This window comes from Ictidomys tridecemlineatus, chromosome Y, assembly GCF_052094955.1.
Source record: "Ictidomys tridecemlineatus isolate mIctTri1 chromosome Y, mIctTri1.hap1, whole genome shotgun sequence".
NCBI classification, from domain to species: Eukaryota; Metazoa; Chordata; class Mammalia; order Rodentia; family Sciuridae; genus Ictidomys; species Ictidomys tridecemlineatus.
Genome location: NC_135494.1, coordinates 22196099 through 22221142, shown reverse-complemented (window position 1 = coordinate 22221142; position 25044 = coordinate 22196099). Strand labels below are relative to the sequence as shown.

At 34.3% G+C, this 25044-nt stretch overlaps 1 protein-coding gene across 1 annotated transcript in view; it reads right to left on the bottom strand.

Moving 5' to 3' along the window:
* Positions 1 to 25044, bottom strand: part of LOC144372102 (zinc finger protein 732-like) — a 76712-nt gene that overhangs the window by 51430 nt on the left and 238 nt on the right. Inside the window, exon 2 of the mRNA XM_078035520.1 lies at positions 2465 to 2534. Coding sequence (XP_077891646.1) covers positions 2465 to 2467 — 3 coding nt within the window. The 5' untranslated portion in view covers positions 2468 to 2534. The remainder of the gene's footprint in view (positions 1 to 2464; positions 2535 to 25044) is intronic.

The window sequence follows — 25044 nt, the reverse complement described above, 5'->3', positions numbered from 1 at the left end:
TAAAGTGGTCTTACATATATGGAGGGAAAAACATTAATTAAGGTCCCATTACATTTTTAAAAAGTCTTTAATTGGGACTGTGAGGATGGATTTAGCACTGAGCTTAAACAACTCCATTTTAAAAACTCCAGTTTGAAACATGCAGTCACTCCAGGCACACCCAAAGAGTCCTACAGTATGGCCTAAAAAAAAAAAAGTTACTTTCCCTTAACCTGATAAACAGAGTGAAATATCTGGTAGGCTATACTTGCCTAATAAGAGAGAAAGACAAGAAAATCAGAGTGGAGACCACAAGACCAGAAGTTTCTGACCCCAGGGTAAAGGATGTCATGGAGAAATCCCATGATAGCTAATAAGAATTGAAAGAGAGGTTAAAAGCCCCCAAATTTAGTATAAATAATAGAGCTAATGAACAGGGATTTAGCCAGCAGAAACTAGGATGCACTCAAGCTAAAGATCCTGATGAGGACCTGATATCCCATAACTTGTCATTGTTCTTCTGATCCTCTGCATGATTTTCTCATCTTTCAAACTCTACCACTTCATCTGAATTTTGGTGAAAGCCACAACTTCTGGGAAGGTTCTCTCCTTAACATGCTGTCCAATCCAAGCAAGAAGAAGCCTGCCTTGGTTCTGGATCTGGTCACCATGGTCTGAGTGAGTGTGCATCTGCCGGACTAAAAGCCTAAGGTTTAAAAATTTTGTTCTGACATTTAATCTTAGTACACAGTCTGTCACTAGCCTGTCATGATTAAGTGAATTCTGCAGTGTTTAGAATTAATCTAGGTTTGTTAGTAGTAAATTAATCAACCTATTTTTTTTTGTTGTTGTTGTTGCTGTGAATGGATTATGGCTACTGCAGGGCCAAGCATTCAGGATTGTTATTTTCTTGAGTAAGAACCTATAGAGTATAAATACATTGAACAATTTGAGTAAAGAAAGCATTGAAAGGGGTAGAAGAATTTGAATATTTTTTATTTCTCTCCTTGACTGCATATGTTTCAATTTTGCCCCTGGCGACTGGGACACATTGACTATATTATTTTATTAAGAAAAATATCATCATTTTTAATGTCATCTAATTTTTCCCTGCTTTCTTCTTATGTGAAAGTCTCACAAGGACAAAGCAAAATCTTTTAAAATTGCCATGCAGTTCTTGGAGAAAAAAAAAATATAAATAAAGCATCCCTTTAAAACAAAACATGGGAAAAATAATTATGTTGATACTGAAGTTTTGAGATGAAACTAAATTTCCCATTTAACCAATTTTCTCTGGGATCTTGTCTCACAAGTTTTGAAGAATAAAATCTATGGACACTCAGTGAAGGTAATAGTAAAAAAAAAATAGGATTTATTTTAGCAAGAAGCAATACAACTCCCAAAATGTGGGAGAGGGCATGATAGCAGAAGAACCCATTTTTTGTGTGTCAGGTTCGAAGTTTAAATATGGTTTTTGGCAAAGAATTGGATAAAATCTATTTAAAATGAGTATTTAAAAAGGCATTTTTATTACCAACTAGGCTGAAATTTGTCCTTTTGATATCCCATCCTCCTTCCAGTGACTTCCAATTGGGTTCACCCCAAGGACAAAAAATTTGGTTGAAGGTATACCCACAAGTGAATCTCAAGTGTTCTTTTAATTTGAATAGGCCTTAATGGTGCTCATTAACATATCTATCCATTAACCTTCAGGTGTGGTTAAATAAGATGTCCTTTATACAGCTGCCTTATCATTTTACCATCTATTTTATTTTTTCTCAATCAAGTTGAGCAAGAAACCCGCCTTTGAGAATGTAAAGAGAGCTGGAAATTTGGGATTTAATCTCAGACCTATAATTGCTAAACTATCAGATAGCCATTCAGGATTTGAGTTACTTCTTAGTCTACATTTCAAAAGCTCAGAAGTTCAAAACCAGCTTGAGCAAGTTAGTGAGGTTCTAATGAACTCAGAGAGACCTTGTCTCTACATAAATATATAGAAAAAAGTTGAGAATGTGGGTCAGTAGATAAACACCCCTTGGAATAATTCCTGGTATAAAATAAATAAACATATATACAACAAAAATAAACACTTAAAAGGAACAAGAAAAGGGGTCTCTAAAAAAGCCAGAGCTTCTCTCACACAGTAACACAACTAATGAAGTTGGGGTCCTCTTCTGATGATTATCTCAGTCTTCACCACATATTCTGGGGACATGCTGAGATAATGGCATATAGATGCCCACATAGGAATTCAGGAAGGCCCTGAAAATACCATACAATTATGGAACAAAAGACTTGAGGTCTCAAATACTGATCTAAGCTCCACTATACTAGTCAGAGAAAACTAAAGGCTAAGCTGCCAAAGAGAGACCTTCTACCCACCAGACTCTGGAGACAATTATGAGTTTCCAGCCACTATTGCAAATCCCACTGGCTTCAAACAGCCTCCCTACCCAGTCTCAAAATAAGAACACACACTTACCATTTCCTGGATTTCAGGATGCTTGGTGTTCCCCTTATATTTTTTTTAAGCTCCAGTGTAGCACAGAAACCTGGAAGCATAGAAATGAATTCAATGAATGGCAGATTCCAATAACAAAAAGAATAGAATACTGTGGAAGTCTGCTCCCTCATCACTGGCTGTGTCTTGATTGGGACAGTTCTCACCCAAGAGACAGGTTGGAAAGGGCTTCAGGAACTTCCTCCAAAATTGAGGCTGGTAGTTACACCACTGGTAACTGGTGACAAGTGGGACATAGCTGGTATCAGGGTATTCCAAGAAGCAAAGTGTTCTGCCCTTTTTATATGTCCTAGGCTTCCTTTATTCTCCTGCCTTTGCCCCCTTATCTTTCTCCTTCCTGAGGACATGTCTAGACCCAAAAATGCTTGGTGGGATGGCCTAAAGTTGAGAAATAGGTGGGTTTAAGGGGGGAGGGCAGGATGGAGTACAAGAACATATTAACAATCTTATAGCTCTCTGTAGGGAGGGGAAATTCCTGGGACAGGTTACCTTGGCAACAGGTTGGAGCAGGGGCAGTTTCCTAACAATATCCCTCAGGGGATAGTCTCCAACTTTCCAGAATCACTCAAAATTGGCTTCCTAGATTTAACCTGATTTGATTTATGTATCTACACTGTCTGTTTAATTCAGTAGGCCTACTGTTTGAGTGATAGTAAATTTCATCCAGATCAGAATCAAATAAGGACACAAAGACAGGATTTTGTCTGCTCTGTTTTTGTTGATCAAACTCTGGAGATCTACCACATGCAGGGGTGCATGCCTATAATCCAAGTAACTGGAGAGGCTGAGGCAGGAGAACAGTGAGTTCAAAGCAAGCCTCAGCAATGGCAAGGCACTAAGAACCTCACTGAGATGATGTGTTTAAATAAAATAGAAATAGGGCTGTGAATGTCGTCTCAGTGGTCATGTGCCCCTGAGTTCAATTGTCAGTAGAAAAAAAAAATACTGGAGATCAGATCCATGGGTATTATTCACTACAATGTCCCAGGACCACAGATGAATAGATTGAAGGATTAATAGTAACACAGAGTCCTGGGGAAGAGTCTCTAATTCTCCTCTGATAGCTTTTCAAGTAACTGATATTACAATATTACAGGCATTCTCCACAGCTTTGGAATATTTTTATTTATTTTATTTTTTGTTTTTTTTTTTTTTGCTGTGAATTGCATTAAATGCCTCAGAATAAAATTATTTCATGGCAGAATTTCCTCCCAATATTTAGATCTAGCCCAGACAGAAGTGCATTTATATAAAAATTAAGTATCACAATTACTTTAAAATTTTATTTAATATTTTTGTTCTCTGGCCTTATGAGAAAAGAGCTTGAGACTTCCACTCATAAGTCATTCCCTGAGGCAACATTGTCCTACTCCTCTACAAAAAATGGAGCAAAAATAAAATTTTAAAGTTTCTAGTTTAATAAAATAAACAAGAAGTGAACAGTGCCAGGTCTCTAGATCTCTCAGTATTCCAGAACCTAGAGTATAAGAAATTAAAAAATAAATTATTTGCAATTGTGCCTTGAGCACAATAATAGAATTATGATGTCTTTTTTTTCTTTGGTATGGCGTACTATGAGAATATTAGCACAAATCACAGGCATTATGTCTATATAGACTTTTTTCTATAATTTAATACAGCCCATCAACAGAGTCAACTTCAAATTTAAATGAAAAAAAAATTAATTATTATTGCCAGTGTCCAGCCCTAGAAGGAATCCAGGGGTCCTGAAGTATGAATGTCATTGGGTACTGAAGGATATGTGGCCTCAGCAAAAGAAGAGATGACAGGATGACGGGTTGCAAGTTACAAGCAGCCTTCAGAAGGATCTGATGCCCATAGAGGGGACTTTATTTTTATACCTTTTTTACAGGTATTTACTCATTTAGTTAAAATAGCAACAAAGCCCAAAACTTTTTTCATTTACATAATTTTCAAGAGTTGCAATCTTTTCTGACATATATTAACTTCATAAGATATTGAACACATTTTTTAAAATATGTTCCTGTAACTTTTGCAAACCACGATAAAGCTTTTACATTTTCACTTCAATCACAAAGTACTAGACTATGCAACTTGACTACCTGTATCATGACCTATTATTAAATTTTAACTTTAAAGCATACCTATGATTATTGGTAAGCTTTTTTGCTTCTAAACTAAAGTCCTAATAATACACACTTAAAAGAGTGAAAGCCTATGACTTAAAAGCCTACTACTCTGAACTGACTTTAAAATATATCTATATAAAATTTTACATTATTCTGTTTTTCCAAACTAATTTTCTTTCTTCACATGACCTATTTAACTGCTTTTTGAAAGAGTTTCTTTGGTCCTTCATCAAATTATGAATTCTTATCTCCTTATAATTTTTAATTAAACAGCAGGCTCTGCACTTCAACTCATTTGCTATTACTATTGACTATGTGTTTCCTATTTTCATCATGAATTCCTGTGTAGGGCAAAGAAGGCTCTTTTAGTAAAAGGAATGTATGTTGGACAGGTTGTGGCTTTAGAATGAGGAGCTAAGTGTAAATTGTTAAGCTTTTCTCAGGAACCTTGATTTGCAATCTTTTTCCTGTGAATATCTTAAGAAATAATACTATTGTTTGTATTGTCAGAGATACTAAAATACATCTCAGGACATATCTTATTTGTATCCTTAATCTCATTCTGGGAATTTTCCTGCAATATCAGGCAACATGTATTGACTGTTGTATGCCCTATTATCTATCTCATGAGTATCATAAACAAAACACTAAACATTACCCATTGTGGTGCAGCCCTGCCACAGAATCCCCCACACTGTGACCCTGCCAGACAGGAGGTGCAAGAACATCTACACCACACTGTCTATAAGATATCAGGTATTTTCCACATAGAAACTAGCTGGTATCTTGTGATTGAATTGTGGCATCCAGTCAATAGTGAGTGGATTATTTATCTGTCATTGGATAACAAGTCATTCTAAAATGTATTCACTCACTGGACCCCTGAGCCAAATCTCAATCCCTATTTTGTATTTTATTTTGAGAAAGATTCTCACTGAGTTGCTTAACATCTCATCTTCGCTGAAGCTAAAATTGAACTCATTATCCTCCTGCTTCAGCCTTCCAAGATACTGGGATTACAGGAGTGCACCATTGCACTCAGCTCTGTTCACATATTTAATGCCAGCATTCCCTCTTTGCCTTATCAACTGTTTCTTTTTTTCTATTGTACATTTCAAATAAATGCAGTATTCTCCAAGAACTGGATGTCAGATTAAAGATTTTGGTTTCTCTTTGTGAGGATTTCACATGAGAGAAAAGCAGACAAGTGTAACTTGACAATTTTAAAACTAAGAACAATTTTTCTCTGCTCTTTGTCTTCCCAGGTACAGACACTTATCACAATATCTAATTTGAAATTCCTCCTTTAAGAATTTCTGGTGTGATGTGTCCTCATTCTAACCTCCTATATTGTCCGATTTGTGGGTTTCATAACTGCTTAACAAAAGGTTTGAACAGCCACCATGTCTAAATTCTTTTGGAGGACCTAGTGAATATCATTCCCTGCATCTTTTCCCTCTAGAGAGCAGTATAAACTATGAAGTGAAGGCACTCCAGAGAGTCTCTGATAGCCCTTCAGCTGGCAAGGATTTTTTAGTGATACAGGGCTGGGACACTCAGAAAAACTGAGATGGAATGAAGACCACCCCCTTCAAATGCAGACTTTTTTTTTTTAATCAAGGTATAAGTTTCCAAAGTTATCAGAGTGGCAGGCAATGAGTTTATTAGAAGTGATGTGAAGGACGAATAGGGTGACACTCTGACAGAAGAAAGTGTGTTCTCTCTAAAAAGATAATAGCATGTCTCTCTTGAACTTCAGTTTTTTTGAAGATCTAAAAAAAGATCAAAAAGAATCTTGACCAGGTACACTTCTTGACTTTGAACTGACAGTAGGATAACATAAAACTCTCAAGTATCCTCTGCCATGACAACTTTAGGTTAATTAGGCTCATGTTCACCATTTCTAATTGAATTTATAAGCACTAATTTCAGGAAACCCCTTTGAAATAAAAAAAAATTATTTACATTCCAGTCCTCAGAAGGTCATGTTCTTCTCCTGTAGATCCTCAGCACCACATAAAAATAAGTAAATAAATTAAAGGTATTGTGTCCATCTAAAACAAAACTAACACCAGAATACTGGGCACACAGGTGCCTATAATCCCAGCTGCACAGGAGACAGAGACAGTAGAATGATAAGTTCAAGGCAAACTCCAGCAATTGAGACCCTGCCCCCAAATAAAAAAACTGGGGATGTAGTTCAGTGGCAGAGCATCCCTGAGTTCAATCCCTACCACTGCAAAAAAGCACAAGAAAGTAACAAAAAAAAATAACACTTAGGATTTGCTCTCAGAAATTATTTCACAGATTTTAACAAAGTAAGGTACCCCAAACATTAGTTTTTGCTAGTTCCCCCCTTTTTTTTTAATCTTAATTTATTTATTTTTATGTGGTGCTAAGGATCAAACCTCGTGCCTCATATGTGAGGGAAACACTCTACCAATGAGCTACAGCAAACTCTCTGTGCCTCGATATCGTTATGTCTCAGGGAGGAAATAATTTAAATCACAATCTTCAAAGAAGCATATTTTATGTATAAAAATTTTTAAATACGGTAAAAGAAATAATTAAATCACATGCAGAGAGTAAATGAGAAAAATAAGTAATGAAGAAAGATCAAAAAGATCAATAAATAAACAACAGAAAAAAGTAGAGAAAATAGAGAAAAATAAACTAATTAAATGCTGGTTCTTGGGCTGGGGTATAACTCAGTAGTTCGGTGTGTACTTACCATGTTTTAAGGCCCTGGCTTGATCCCAAGCACACACACACAAAATAAATAAAAAATAAAAAATAAATAAATAAAACACTGGTTCTTTGAGAAGACAGAAAAAAAGTGGAAACCTCCAGTTGGGCTAAATGAGGGAAAAAAGAGAAAATATACATATTACTAATATCAGGAAAGAAAAGATGATATCACCATAGTTTGTAGAGATATGAAAAGCACATATGCCAATAAATCCATCAACCTAAATAAAAACAACAAATTTCTAGAAAGATACCATCAAACTCGCCTACAATTGCTGAGGCCCATTACCAAGTAGGAATGACGCATCAAAATTTCCTTGCCAAGCGTACCCCATGCTGCTTAGAGGACATTTGATGGAACATTGCATGCATGCTTTAATAAGGTGACCTTGCTCAAGGACCAAGGCGGATTCGGGTTTAGAGCTGATCAGGTTTGAGGAAGTAACCGGCTCCTTGAGTTTAAGGCGTTGCCAGTTTAAGATAATGGGTTTTAGGGAAGTTGGAAGTTGAAGATTATTGCTGGGATTAGGGTGTTCCTGCTGCTTGTTCCCATTGAGTTCTCGTGAGATTAAAATGGGATTTGGAGATAGCCTCGTGGAGTAGGTGGTTTGTGGAGTAGGTGGTTTGTGCGGGAGACAGCAGAACGCGTTTGCCCCTGGACCTGTGTGGAGGTGGTGTGAGAGCTGGAATAAAGAATTGCTGTTTGAACCTACAAAGCTGTGAGTGCCTCGTGATTCTGGTGCCAAGCCAAGACATTGGCCTTGGCATACAATGAAAACTTCAATTGAGTAGTCACAGGTTTATATTTAAGAGAATTTGTATTTAAAAAAAAAAAAACAAACAAGGGAGAGAATTAAACAACAGCAGATGGGATAGAGAGGGAAAATGAGAGGGAAGGGGAGGGGGGATAGTAGGGGATAGGAAAGTTAGCAGAATACAACAGTCATTAATATGGTATTATGTAAAAATGTAGATGTGTAACAGATGTGATTCTGCAACTTGTATTTGGGGTAAAAAATGGGAGTTCATAACCCACTTGAATCAAATGTATAGAAGATGATATGTCATGAGCTTTGTAATGTTTTAAACAACCAATAAAAAAAAAAGTTAAAAAAAAAAGATTTTTTAGCATGAAAATCTTCCCTTAAATTTTTTTTCAGATCCAGATAGCTTCACTGGAAAATTCCAACAAACATGTAGGAAAAAAAAATTACCAATTCTATAAAAAAACTGAAAAGGAGGAAATACTTCCTAACTTATTCTGAGGCCAGCATTAACCTGCTATCAAAGCTAGACAATGACATTACAAGAGGTTGTGATACCTCTCATGAACACAGGTGCAAAATCCTATACAAAATTGTGGGGAGAGTGGGGGGTTGTAAAAAGGAATAGAACCCAGGGCTTCACACATGCTAAGATAATGCTCTAATGTGGCTAGGCTAATGTCACATTCTCAGTCCTTTTTATTTTGATACAGGGTCTCACTTAGTTACCCATCATAGCCTTGAACTTGTGAACCTCCTGCCTCAGAGTAGCTGGGGTTATAAGTGTATGCCACCACATCCAGTACCCAAGCAAAATTTAAATGAATTAAATACAATAATATATAAAATGAATAATACCTCATGACTAAATGAGATTCATGCTAATATTTCAAAGCTGGTTTGCCATTCAAAACATATTGCACATCATTATATTAGCAAACAAATAATAAGAATCCAATACCCATTCTTAGTTCAAAAACAACAACAATAAAAACCTTAGGAATACAACAGTCTCATTCTGATAAAAAGAATCCACAAAATAAACCTATATTTAACAGCACACATAATTTTAAAAAGATTGAATGTTTTTCTTTTAATATAAGGAACAAGATAAGGATGACCACTCCCATCATTTCTATCCAACAATATACCAGAGATTCTGCTTACTTTAATAAGGCAAGAAAAAAAAAACTGACAGTCAAGTGAGAAAGGAAGAATTCAAGCTATATTTTTAAATGATGAGCTCATCTATATAGGAAAATCCAATGAAATATACCCCCAAAAAAACTACTGCTAGAAGGTGAGTTTGGCAAAGCTGCATGATACAAGAGCTAGATACGGAACTGAATTGTTCTGTTGATAATGAAAAATTGTATATTGAATTTTTTAAACATACTATAATAATACCAAAAATGTCAAATATTTAAGACAAATTTGAAAGAGATATGCAAGACTTCTACTTTAAAAGATTGCTGAGAGAAATTAAAGAAATTCTAAACAAATGGGAAGAAATAACATGTTCATTTGTTGGAAGACTCAATGATGTTAAGAAGTCAATTCTCTCCAAGTTGATTCATAGATCCAATATCTCAGAATCCCAGCAGGCTGTTTTGTATAAACAGGTAAGCTGATTATAAACTTCCAATGCATATGCAAAAAATCCAGAACAGTCCAAAGAACTTTGCAAAAAAAAAAATCATAAGACAAACACTATTACAAAGGTAAAGTAATTCAGACAATGTGGTACTGATATAAAGATAAACAAGTAGATCATGGTACAAAATAGAGGCTAAAATAGATCCATGTACACAGAAAACTTCTTTTGGCAATGGTACAAAGGCAATTCAGCAAAGAGACAATGTTCATTTTTAACAAATGTTGCTGGAAAACTAAAAACCCATATACAATAACTGATGAATTTTTACCTCCGCCTTGCACCACATACAGAAATTAACTCAAAATGGGTCATATTCCTAAGTGTAAAACCTAAATCAATAAATCTACTCAAGGAAATAGGAGCTAACTTCTGTGACTTGGGGTTAGGCAAAGAGTTCTTAGATATGATACCAAAAGTGCATTAAAGAACAATTACTAAATTGAGTTTCATCAAAATTAAGAACATCTGTTCTTTGAAAGACACTGCTAGGGGAATGTAAAACATGTCAGCCTGGGACAAAATATCATAAATCTGATAAAGAATTTGTATCCAGAATATAAAAAAAACTTTTAAAACTTAATAAATAAGAAAACCAAATACCCCAATAAATAATAGCATACAAGATTTGATACTATACCAAAGAATGGCAAATAAGCACATAAAAATATGTTCAACATCATCATCAGCCAAAAGGAAAATACAAATTAATATCACAATGAGGGGCTGGGGTTGTGACTCAGTGGCACAGCACTTGCCTTGCACATATGAGGCAATCGGTTCAATCTTCAGGACTGCATAAAAATAAATTTAAAAAATTAAGGTATTGTGTACATCTGCAACTAAAAAAATATTTTAAAAATCACAATGAGGTAATACTATGTATCTATTAGAGGAATAAAATTTAAAAAGACTACCACAGTAAGTATTTAAGATAAAGACTTGGGGCAACTGATTCTTCATTCACTGCTGGTAGGAATGTAAAAGGAAATGACAACTGGGAAAAAAGTTTTGCAGTTTTAAAAATTAAAAATACCCTACCACATAGTCTACTTATATCACTTCTGGGTATTTTCCAAAAAGAAAAGCGAGCATAAATCCATACAAAGATCTGTAATATAGTTGTTCAGATATATTTAGTTCTAAGAGCCAAAAGCTGAAAACACCCAAATGGCTGTCAATGTTGAACAGATACATCCATACAATGGAATACTTTGAGCACTCAAAGGAATAAACAACTGGTATGATCAGAAACAGAGACAAATTTCAAAATAACTACAATGAGTAAAAGAGCCCCCAAAAAAGAGTACATGTGATATAAATTCATTTACATAAAACACTAGAATAAGTAAACTAACCTATAGTGACAGCAGATCAGTAGGTTGGTGGTTGCTTGGAGAAAGGGACAGAGGACCATGAGGAGAGAAAAACATAGAAATTTGGGGTGGTGATAGATTTTTTTTATCCTCCTCATTGTTATGATGGTTTCTTGGGTGTGAATATGTGTCAAAAATGATTAAATCATACACTTTAAACATGAAGGTTATTGGATGTCAATTATACCTCAATAAAACTGTCTTTAAAAAGAGCTACCTGAATTATATAATATCAATTTTACATTGTCCCTTTTCCATTAGCATACCGAAAATTTTCACTGTAGCAAACTTACTCATGTAACTGCTTCAAATACACCTTTTCCTTTGACATTTACTCTATATAAACATGACTGTAAAAGTAAATTACTGGATTATAGATGTGGCTCAAGTGGTAATGTGCTCACCTAGCATGGGTGCAATGCTGGCTTTGATCCTCAGGACCATAATAAAAATGAAATAAAGATGTTGTATTCACCAAAACCTAAAAAACAAAAATTAAAAAATTCTCTCTCTCTCTCTTCTCTTCTCCTCCTCTTCTTCTTCTTCTTCTTCTTCTTCTTCTTTTTCTTCTTCTTCTTCTTCTTCTTCTTCTTCTTCTTCTTCTTCTTCTTCTTCTTCTCTCTCTCTCTCTCTCTCTCTCTCTCTCTCTCTCTCTCTCTCTCTCTCTAAATAAACCTAAATTACTATTGAATAGAAAAGTTAACAAATTGATCTCCCTGGATTGCACAGTTGTCTGTTTACTGGCTTCAAATGAACTCTGAATGTTTAGCTAAACTATCAGTACTGAAGGCTCAGTCACTGAATACTGAAAAAACTGTGTTTGAAAGCAGCCCTAAAGCAATTCATTAATTCAAATAAATGTTTACTGCACATGTGCTCTCTGTATGTTATGGTTAAAAGGGCTGGATTTTTTGCAGAATGGACAGTACCAAATTACAAAGTTATTCCACGCCTCTTTTGGAATAATTTGTAAGGTTTAGCAACACTTAAATCACATAATGAAAGAATAGCAATGGAAGCAGATGACAGACAGCGAAGAACAATGACTCTTCTAATTAAAGGTTAAAATAATAAATTTCAATAACATGACTGAAGTACTGTATACTAACAGCTTAGAATTCCAAAATGAAAAGTATCTCTCATACCTTAAGTGAACTCAGAACAAAGATTAAAAATTACTTCCACACACAGCAAGTATGGAGTCTGCCAGCTCTAAGTAGTCATTCTGGCTTAGAAATATAAAAGGATATGAAAACACAGACCCCAAATTATTATTTTTTAAATATCAATAACAAATAGAAAGTTTTAAGTAAATTCTCTAACAGTTGGTATCAAAAATAATATTCTGTAACAGCATATTCTTCATTACTGAACTCAGCTAACTGGACCAAGAATGGAAATTACTATATTTTATAGAAAATACAAGCTTAATTATTCACCACAAATACAACCATCCATAGCTCTGCCATAATATACAAGACCTTTTACAACATAGCAAGGGCAGCCATTTGAAAACCTCACACTATCTTTTTCCCTTGCAATGATACTACCCTTTCAGGTTGTTTATCTAAAAGAACCAAACATCTCCTCCATTTGTGTACAATGATTAAAGCATTTTCTTCTGTCATGTATAACTGATTACAACTAATGAATAATTTAAAAAAAGAACCCAGGAACTCATGCCAGGTACCCAAAAATCTATAAAAATCATTTGTTAGTGGTAACTGTGGATGGTATGTACTTCAGATTTCCTTAAAAATTTATTCTTCTTCTAAATTTGTTCAGATTCTTCAAAACTGTCATGTTTTCTGTTCTCAATGGTAAAATTTTGCTAAACAATGAGCTTTTAATGAATTTTGACTGACATGATTTCTCTACACGTCTTTCAAACACATCATACCCAAATTTATATCTACATTAAACACTACTAATCCTGAGTGTTCAGTAACCATGGAATCTAGACAATGAGTTCTGCAAGCACAATATCCAAGTATTCTTATCTTCACTGAGAAGCAATATGCTAAACAAAAGATGAAGAAGACAACCATAGTATTCAGTTATTGCATCTTCTATTTATTGATTTTTTTGGAGTTTTACAAATGAAAATGGTTTACTTTAGGTAAATTGGGGGGAAAAAAAGCAAAGACATTTAACCACTTATAATTAAAAACTATGAAACATTACATCTCATCTCTGATACTGATTGTAATTAATATTGTAAAATAACAATACAGCTTGAGTTCCATTGAAGCTAAAAGCCAAATTGTGGTTCCTCTTGACACCTCCACTGTAGCATTTAAATTTGAAGGAAACCACTGTATCTTACAGTAATTTAAAAAGCTGAGATGCTATAACTTAATTTGAATTCTTAGAAATGTCTATTACAACTTGCTAAAAGACACTGCTGCATCTAAGTTTTTTGGCAAAAAAAATTAAGTAAATTTTTTTAAAAGGCTCACATATACTGCAGGGAATAGGAAGATTTGAGACAATAAACATAATTGTTAAAAACACATTGGTGGGCTGGGGTTGTGGCTCAGCATTAGAGCACTCACCTAGCACATGAGAGGCCCTGGGGTCAATCCTCAGCACCTCATAAAATAAATAAAGATATTGTGTCCAACTACAACTAAAAAAATAAATAAATATTTTAAAAATTGGTCTTCAATATTCCAGGGTTCTACATGCATGGATTTGACGAACTGCAGATAAAAAATATTTGGGAAAAAACATGCTTTTGTTCTGAACATGTACAGACTTTTGGGAGGGTCATTATTCCCTAAGTAATACAACATCACAATTATTTACACCATATTTATACTATATTAGATATTGTAAATAATCTAGAGACGATAGAGAGTACATGGAACAATGGGTATAATTTACAGGCAAATATTACATCATTTATATAAGAGAGTTTAGCATCTGCAGATTTTGGTGTCCAAGGAGGGTTCTGAAGCCAATTTTTCACATACACCAAGGGACAAACAAATATTCAACTGACTATGATATTGTGTTATATGATAGGGTGGTAGGACAAAAATATTTAGCCTCTAAGTTAATATAACTGTATTTTTGCCTTAATTTTTTAAAAGAAACAAACAGCCTCTCTCAAGTAGGAGAGTAATATTACTAATTTACATAAAAACAATTATGTTTTTATTAAATTTAATAATAAAAATTATGGCATACCTAAGCTAAAAATAATTTGGCTTTACTAAATATGGAGTGAAGACAGAATTAGAAGCACAGTCATCTCAAAATTAAAGAATAAAAATATCAAAGTTGAATTCCATTCTAGACTGGTATTCCAATAACTATTAAGAGATAGGAATCAGGAGTCAGATTTCAAGATGCCAAAATATGAAATTTGTAATCATTTTATTTTTGAATAAGAAATGGAACTACATTAACTTCTGCTACTCAGAATCCACAATCTTCACATCAACTGAATTCTTACTTTTAAGGTGAACTTTCAGTTCTTTCCATTCATAGATAAGACCTGATTTATTAAGTTCCCTGATTTGTATCTCTAGAGTAGATCACAGCACATTTTCTTAGTACAATATATATTGTTCCAAGTGTTTTATAAACATCTTTTGTGAGAGTTTACAGGAGTGATCTGAAATAACTTCCAACAACAATGGAAACAGTTGAACAACTTTCTTTTTTTTTTTTTTCTTTTTTAGTGGAACTGAGGATTGAATGACACATGGATGTACTATAAAGGGGCTAAACCCCCAGACCTTTTTATTTTAATACATGGTCTCACTAAGTTGCTGAAGCTGGCCTTATACTATTGATCTTCCTGTTGCAGCCTCTGAAGTCCAATACAATTTTCTAAGATTCTACCAATACGCTTCTCTGTATGCATTACCCTTCTCTGTAGGCATAAGAAAGCACTGGAACTTAGATAGAGAAATCTGAATTCAAGTGATTTTATTTGTTTGTTTGTTTTTGTTTTTTTTAAAACCTGCTAGCTACATGCCCAAGGACAAATTTCACAATTTTACTGAGTCCTTATTGTTTTGAGAACAAAATGAAGTAATAATGCACACAAAGAGCACAGTGCAATGCTCAATCCAAGCCCACCACAAAAATCCTCACTGTTCACAACTCTTCACAGCAAATACTCATTTCAGAACTTATACCAGAGTAGGGGTAATTAATATTGGCCATCCTTCTACCTTGTAAACATCTAAAGATCTATGAAGATTTAATACTGAATGAATAATCTTTCTCCTCCATTCCCCTCCAACATAGGTTTTTGAAAAGCTATCAATAAAGTCTCTAAAAATATTAAATTACAGCATGACACAAAGCATTCATTCACCTAAAGTGTATTTAAAAGTACTGAACTGAGAAACAGAAAAACATGGAGAGAAACACTCTATTAGAAAGAAATGCCTATTTTGCAGTGCAATTGGTAATCTTTCCATAAAGATTGACGCAATATGTTTATAATTTCCAAGTGTCAGTAATCTGTTTTTAAGGTAAAAGAAAAAAAAAGTGGGATGGTTTCAACCACCAAGAAAAAATTTGAGAAGATATCCTTTCTCATTGACAGCAATTAATGTTTGAGTGATGGCTTCTAGAATGTTCAGACTGAAGAAAATTGTTATATTAGAACAGACTGAAATATATCTAAAACAAAACACAGGGGGTTTAACGTACACAAACACAATCTGCACCTTTGTGTCCTCTCTAAACAAACCAAAGAAGGAAAAAGCTTGTGTGAAATTCTAATTGCACTGCTATAGATAAGGTGTGGGGGTGGGGGATAGTGGTTTTCAGCCATATTCCCATGCTGGATGTCCAATTAAAGACAGCATCTAGACTCTGTAGTAATAGACTTGCTCTGCCTAACTCCCCACAAATTTGCATTATGTCACACACTGGACAAAACTTTCAGGGTTAGGAGGGAGGAAATTTCTCAGGGGAATAGGATGTTCAGAACTTTGGGAGTTTCACTAAGCTCTGAAATCATTATAGACCTTGTGCCCCAAAGCTACTGTTATTCCCTCCTCTTTCTAAAACTCCACTCATAAGACTGAGTTAACAGTGCCCCTTGGGGAGATCTGGTCAGTTGCAAAGTCCACAGAAGGAACCCTGAGTGGCTCTTATCTACACTGTACACCAGCACTTGGCATCTCTCCTCCCACTGCAGCTCAGTACTACCACCTTGATTGCAAAGCTGTTTTATCTCAAAGAGTACAAAGTCTCAAATTATTCACACAAAGACTGAACTTCTCTGTCTACACAACTTTCCAATAAAATGATCACTTACTATGCCAGTCTAAATTAAGCTTTATGCCTAATATAGGAAGAAACTGTTTCAAATGCACAAAATTCAACCCATGTTATATGTAATGAAGTCTTTTTTTGATAGTTGTAGAAGAACATAATAGATTGATTGTTTGATTGATTGATTGATTGATTTTTGTGCTGAGGATCAAACCCAGTGCTTCACACATGCCAGGAAGGCACTCTACCACTGAGCCACAATTCAAGCACTGTAATAAAGTCTTAATATCTATTTAAATGTAGTATAAAAACTTTAACAAATGCAGCTGACAGAAGAAATAAAGGATAAAGCCTTCATTTTAATTACAACTTCTATTTAATCCCTCACTTTTCAGGAATATTTTTATTAGGCATTAGGGCACAAAATAAAGAAATGAACTCAACAGTATAATTAAAGGCACTGTATAAACAAATTCCTCTACTGCTACGGAAAAGAGATTCAAGAACCTCAAACTTCAAGATTTTAGAAAACAAATAAGATTACATCATTAGCCACAATAAGATCCCAGAAGGAAAACCTCAGAAAAACCTCATTAATCTTGCCCAATAATGAAGACTCAATAATTTCAAGTCTGCCTTGATTTAATTTTGGACTATGTCTTAAGAAATAATGGCTAGGGGCTGGGGATGTGGCTCAAGTGGTAGCGCGCTCAAGCGGTAGCGCGATCCTCAGCACCACATACAGACAAAGATGCTGTGTCGGCCAAATACTGAAAAATAAATATTTAAGTTCTCTCTCTCTCTCCCTCTTTCTCACTCTTTAAAAAAAAAAGTAATGGCTAGGGGTTAGTGTTATGGCTCTGTGGTACAGTGCTTGCCTGGCACATGCAGGGCTGTGGGTTCAATACTCAGCATCACATATAAATCAATAAAATAAAGGTATATGTCTAACTAAAAGTAAAAAATGAATATTAAAAAAAGAAGCAATTGCTAGGCAAATTAAAGTGCAAATAAAAATTGCTAGAGGATTATTTTATTTTAAGATTTTCAAATGAAAAATTACTTCTGCAATAATACTAATTAAAACGAGTTACATTTATTCTTTAGAATCCTGTATTCCAATAGAAATAAACTTTACAAAATACAGAATAAAACACTGGTTAAATCTATTATATCATTAATTTTTTCATCTCTCTGTTTACTTTGGCTGTGAAAAACTGGTTTAGGAGTCAGAAAAACTTCACAGACAGGTCCCTAACAAAGACTTATTCATTCTACTCAAATACTGGCAATCTAATTCTCTGCTTTTATTTTTAAAAAAATGTAAACTATACAATTATATTTACTTTATTTGTGGGGTGGGCATTTACTTTATCCTTATTTTCAAACAACATATTGTGAAAAATATTGCCATGCCTATACTGGGAAACATAAACAGATCTTAAACAATGTTCAGCAGTATACCTAGTTTAAATACTTACTCTGCCCATAATGAGAAAAAAAAAGATTTAAAATACATGGCTTATGTGATTTAAAAATTAACTAGAATGTAGTACAAATCAAATTTTGAAACATAGTACCATCAAATGAAATAGTAGCAAGTGCCCTAGAGTTATTCACATCTAAATTAAATGAAACTATGTTAGTCTTCTCTAAATTAAAATGTATAAGTATTAACTTTCACATCTTTAACCTAATAATAAATACATATCAACCACTGGGAGATTGAGGCTTAGGCAGGAGGATCCTAAGTTCATGGCCAGCCTTAGGAACCTAGTGAGGCCCTAAGCAATTTAGCAAGGACCTATCTCAAAATAAAAAAATTAATAAACAAAAGGGCTGGAGATGTGTTTCTGTGGTAAAGTGCCCCTAGATTAAATCCCCAGTACCAAAAAATTAAACAAATAAGTAAATAATGATTTGGGTGTCTGTGGATGCCCACGAGGTAGGTACTCAGTGCTGAATAAAATCTGGTGAATAAATCACCAGTTGGACCATATGGTCCCAACCTTGGGGTACTCTGTAGAAAATGTTAATTGAAGTGAAAACAAAAGCCCCCTCAGGAAAGGCAATCAATATGTACTTTATATATAGAACACAGTTTAATGTTTTTTTTATTAAGCCAAAGAATAAACAGTAGGTCAATGACAAAGTTGTGAATCTGCTTCATGTGAGGCCATCCTTATATGTAACTCTTATTTGATTGAAATAAAATCTAAAGCAAATATAAAATTAAAAATCATATTTACATCAGGTCGTGATAAAATCTTTTAGACAGAAGAAATACACATAGGTTTAATACACATAGGTTTACACATGAACACACAATCACATAGTTTACATGACTCAAAAACACTATATTATCAACCAATTATGGAAATAACATTCTGTATGCTATTCAGCCATTGGTATCCATGTTTGAAAATTGTTAAAAAAATTATTTTGAAAGTTACTTTAGGCTTCTCTTCAGTGAATAAAACACAAAAGTACTGCTTTTTGCAGAGGAAAAGATTCTGTATTCAAAACAATTATAGATGGTTGATCAAGTTTTCAATTTTTTTAACATTTACTTTTTATGTGGAACACAATATCTTTATTTTAATTTAATTTGGTGCTGAGGATTGAACCCAGTGCCTCATATATGCAAGGCTAGCACACTACCACTTGAGCCACATCCCAAACCTCAAGTTTTCAAATATTAATATTGATTTAAAATCAATGCAAAAGACAAAAAAACAACTCAATATATTTAAATATTTGCATCACATTTATGCCTAAGAATATCTGACACATAAGAGTCACAAGTATGTAAATAAGGAGAGAATTCTCTGTTAATAAGAATACTGAATGAAAGAAATCTTTGAATAACACATGGTTTCCTTCAATAGTTGAATACAGTGGAACATACCTGTTATCCCAGAAACTCAGGAGACTGAGGCAGGAGGATCACAAGTTTAAGGACAGCCTCAGCAACTTAGCGAGGCCCTGTCTCAAAATAATGAAATAAAATATAAATAAAAGTTTCTGGGAATCTAATTTACTGGTGAGGTGCCCCTGGGTTAAATCCCCAATACCAACTAAAAACATGTTATCTCAAAAATGTACTTTTTCTTAACTATTAGATTAGCAAAGATTAAAAAGATTAACATAACTTGGTATGAGCAAGGGTTTTGAAAATAAGATTCCAATGGTCATTGAAGGGGATAGTTTTTACAGTTAACAGCTTAGCCATAGTTATCAATATTTAAAACATATATAATGTTTGACCTGGCAGTTATACCTCTAAGAAGATAAATGAATAAGTATACTATCATCAACATACCATTATTCACAAGAAAGAAAAACAAGTAACAATGTAAATGGTTATCAAAGGAGTAGATAGATAAAGTATGATGCCTCTAAATGATGGAAAACTAGGCAGCAAAGGGCTGGGGTTGTAGCTCAGTGGTAGAGCACTGGCCGGGCACCTGTGAAGAACAGGGTTTGATTCTCAGCACTGCATATATAAATAAAGATCTACTGACAAATAAAAAAAATAATTAAAAAAATAAAACTAGGCAGCCAGTTAATTGATCATCCATAATTATGCACATCAGTTTCAACTCACAATTAGAGATATATAAAACATATTAAAAATGACCACATAGTATCATATAGAGAGAAAATGCTATTTATTGAGTCTTTTATACTGCTATTTATTTAAAGTCTTCTGTATACTTTCATATCCATCAATAAGTTTCCAAACATGAGTTAATGGTGGCCATTTCTTTGTGAAGTAATTGAGGGCTTACTATTGTTATTATGTTTTTTTTATGGGTAGAAATTTTTCTAATTATTATAATAAAAAATCATAACAAACTTTTAAGATAAAGAAGTGCATCTATATCACCAGAATTACTTCAAGTCTTTTCAACCTCCAATTTAAGAGGAAAAAATTCATTGAATATTGCTAGATGTAATATAGAATCTCCTTCTCAGAACCACACTTTAGAATGACAAGATAATAGAAATTAAAATATTAGAGTCAAAAAGATAGAGAAAGACAAACATCATTATTCAGACAGCTCACATTATTGGCATCCACCTTACCACCCACAGGTTCTATGAACTGAAACACTCCTAAAAAAATATCCCTTTTACAACTTAAAGAAGCAGAATAAATAATAATAATAATTAAAAAAATTTTTAAGATGTAAAATCATAAAAAACTTATCACAGTGAAAATATTTAATTATTTTCCTGTCTTACATTCTTTCTTAGCACTTGAAAAAAAAAAGTTTGGAGAAGTTAAATAGATTTTAGATGTATACATTTAATCTGATGTTTATTTATTTTAGATTTTTGTTTTTCTGGGACTAAACAAAATAGTTCAAAAGTACTCATGGAAAAATAAGCAAGCAAGAATTCCCAGGAATATGAAAAGCAACAAGGGGAAACTAGTTTTAAAAGATGTTAAAACTTTTAAAAAACCAATAATGTGATGCTGGTGTATGAAGAAAAAGACTAATAGAATACAAACCCCAGAGACACCGCAGTACATCCAAAAGTTAACAATACCATAAGAGTATTCAAAGAAGGGCTCTAAAATCAACAGGTGAAAATACCAGACTCACAGAAAAAGATAAAGTTGAATCTATGCATCATTCTCAACACCAGAAATAATTCTAGTTTGAACATTTAAATATAAAAGTGATACCATAAAAGTACTCAAAGAAACCATGGGCTAATTCTAAAAATCTTGGAGGCCTTTCAGGGACTTAAAATCCAGATACCTGGACTGGAGCTGTAGCTAAGTGGTAGAGTGCTTGCCTAGCACTTGTGAGGAACTGGGTTCAATCCTCAGCACCACATAGAAATAAAGAAAAATTTTAAAAAAATATCAAGATACCATAATGAGTAATATAAACTGTAGAATTCAAAGAAAAAAAAGTAAGACTTCTGTATATCAAAATATGTGAAGGTAAATAAAAAATAAGTGAAAAATTGGGGAAAAACTACAATTCATATCACACAGGGCTAATCTCTACAACTTATAAATTTCTAGAAATTGATAAGGGGAAAAAAGCAATTTGAAACAAAAATGTGAAAAAAACACATGAATAGGGAGTTTACAGGAAAAGAAGTAAAACTAGTTTTTAAGTACAGGAGCTCAACCTCATTAATAATGATAGCAATGTACATTAAAACAACTCTATATTGATAATTCTCATCCATCAAACTGTTAACAAATTCAAGGGTTGTAAAGGCACAGTACATTGGAAAGGCCCCAGAAAAACAGGAACTCTCTCATACACTTCAATTTGCCCTCCTGTATCTGTGGTATTCAGACTGGATTTAAAAAATTTTAAAAACTATCATGCAGAACACATACTAACTTTTTTCCTTGCCATTAGTCCCTAAATAATACAGTGTAATAACTATTTGCATGGCATTAATATTGTATTAGGTCTTTTAAGCAATCTAAAAATGATTTAAAAGTATGCAGATGTGCATAGGTTATATGAAAATACTATGCTTTTTATATAATAGACTCAAGCATCCTTGAATCTCAGTATCCACAAAGAGATCCTCAAACCAATCCTCCAAGGATAAGGAGGAGCAACTGTACTTTTGGGAGTTTAAAATGATGCAACACTTAGGAAAAGAAGTATTTAACAAAGCCATAAATGTCCTGCCCACTGGCACAGTAATCCCACTTCTAGGAATGCATCTCACAGATGTACCTGCATATGTAAAATTATATATATATATATATATATATATATATATATATATATATATATATATATATACAAGCTGTTTCACCACAGTATAGTCTGTGATAAACCTAGAGAAGATCCAAATACCCACAAGAGTGGCTGGTTAAGTAAACAAGGCACTTAATAGATGCTGTTTAAACACAGCTGTTTTTTTTTTAAAGTGTTTTCTATAAACAAAGATTATATTCTTTCTAAATAAATACTAATAGGAAAAGATCTCAAGAGCATATAAAGAAAAAGCCATGGGACAGAATTAGTTACATTTTATGCTACAGTTTATATAAAAAGAATATAGTACACTGGCATTTCTCCAACTATAAAAGGAAACAATTGACATCTATGGAAAATAAATTAAAGGAGGTTATCCAAGAAAGAGGGGTGAAAGGGGGGAGGGGCAAAGCAGTTGGAAATCAGATTTTCCCAAGCATGGCTGTGTCATTTTAACTTTTAACAAAAAAAAACATTAAAAAGTTTTTTTAACATTTAAGTTTTTTAAACGTTAAAAAGAATACTTACACAAAGAAGAGAAAGAGACACCTACAGATAAGACTTAAAAACAAGCTTTAAATAGATTTTTATATAGATTTTTTCCTCTGAAATTAGATGCTGAAAAGCAATCTTGGTGCGGTTATCACAAAAAATATGCTTTTCCCCCCTTCATTCAAGGTAAAGGATATGATAATCTGTTTTAAAAAAGCTATTTGAAGGAGTAAGAAATTAGGAAAGCAGTAGGATCCCAAGTTTGAGACTGCTTCAACAGCTTCAGAAGATCCCATTTCAAGAAGGATAAAAAGGGTTATAACTCAGTGGTAGAGCGCCTATGGGTTCAATCCAATCCCTGTAAGTAACCCAGCCTCTAAGTGATGACATGAATGTATATTCTATGCAACTCAGACTTGCTATCATACACACTGCTATCACTGGCCAACTCTTTTCTAACATCAAACTTCTAAAATGATTCTAGTGTTGTCAACATTTCTAATTTGAATTCCCATCAAACACAGACAAGATTTTGTGACAGGAAACAACTTTGCCTCCCAAGATTCTAGAATAATTGACAAAAGTGTCACTAACCAAGACCATTGTCTATGTTATGTGTCAGATACTTCAGAATAAAAAAATTTCTAGAAAAAAGTTGTTTGTCACCCCTTTGTTGTTAAAATTAAGTAGATAATGGATATGTTCTTAATAGTATTCTCAAAGAGTCAGAAATGTCCTTAAGAAAAATTTTTAGTTATCAAAGAATTTGGGGGACACCTTGGTGCATTTAGTATTTGGGAGCCAGGATCTAGGCTTCACACAATGCTTGGGTGGGATGGATCTGTATCATCAAGATTCATCATGGTCACAAGAATTTTGATCTTAAAATGGTTTAATCAAGCCCACTTTAAGTGAGCATTTCTTTAAGACATAAAATTTAAAAATAAAAAAAAATAAAAAATAAAAAGACATAATATTTAAAGCTTTTATAGGAAACCCCACAGCTTGCCTCTAATTATGTAAGACACAGTAGTAAGGGATGATTCAGCAGAATAAGGAAACTTTCTGAAAATTAGTTCTCATTTCTTTACACTACACATTAACGCAACATAAATTTAATAATGAGTATGCATAGAGTAGTATATATGCTAACAGTATGAGATAGCAGATAAATCTCACCTTAATGAATCCAACAATTTCAATCTTGTTAATACTTTACTGTTATTACTAGCAACTGAAGGAACACATTACTGTTCTTTCAAGTAGTAGTACCTCCAAGCACAAGACACAAAGGATGTCCTGTGACATAGTGGGTAAAGGGATCCATGGAAGGGCCATAGTATGACCTGCGGGTAGACTGAGGCACCCTGTAATTGACCTTTACATGTCATCCCTACTTCAATCTAGCGTTTCCTTTTTATTAGCTTAAATAAAGTTATCCCAGCACTAAGTGTTTTCTCCCTAGTTTCCATCTTCATCTCCCTCTTTGATTTTCTTGTTTGAACTAGATCCTAATACTTTTTTTTTTTTTAACTAACTCAAACTTCTTCATTAGCAGTAGGTGCAAGCACTCAAAAGCATGCTGTCTTCCACCACAGCTAAAAGTTCTGGTTATTAGTGAGACAGCACTGCATATCATGCATTGTTCTTCCCTTATTTCTCTTTTACATGTAAGTTAAAGGATCATACCCACTTTCACTTATGTGTGTAGGTAGGTTCTCTGATTTAGGAATCTCACTGCTCAGTAGTGAAGTGGGCTCTACAAATGCTGAACACCAAACACAAGGGCCTTGTTTCTGTGGTTGACAACCAACTGTTCCAGGCTAGAATCACGTGCTTCAATGGGAATCAAACTTTCTTTTGCCTGAGGCAAGCCTTGGGCTAGTGACCCCACACCTAGTGTTCAAAGGTCACTCTATGCCCACCTCTTCTCTCTCACACAGGACCAAATGACAGATTTGGGGTGGAAAACCTTCCAGGAATTGAACAAAAGGCTTGAAAAAACCCTTTCCCAATGAATTTACATACCATGCTGCATCTAATTTCAGAGTGGGTCTGACACACCATCTGCAGCCCCACCAGAACCCCAGGAAACCAGCTGCAAGCACTGCTTGGAGAAGGACTGGAGGCAAGAAAGGGGCACAGGCCTGTGCAAGTATTGGGAGCCCGATCCCACCACATCTAAGCAGTGCAACTTTGGGCAGGGCGCTGCACCTCTCTGTGGAGCCCTAGCATGGAAGTGAACAAGTTAAGTGCCTGGCAAACAGCAAAGTGAGCCAGCCATGGCCAACAGTGCCAAACCCACCGCCCTGGGAGACTGAGGTGGGTTCGGGATCCCACCAAGCGCGAGATCTGACTGGCCAGGGGGAACTGGCCCAAGGCCCAGCTGCCCCACCCTGCACCTT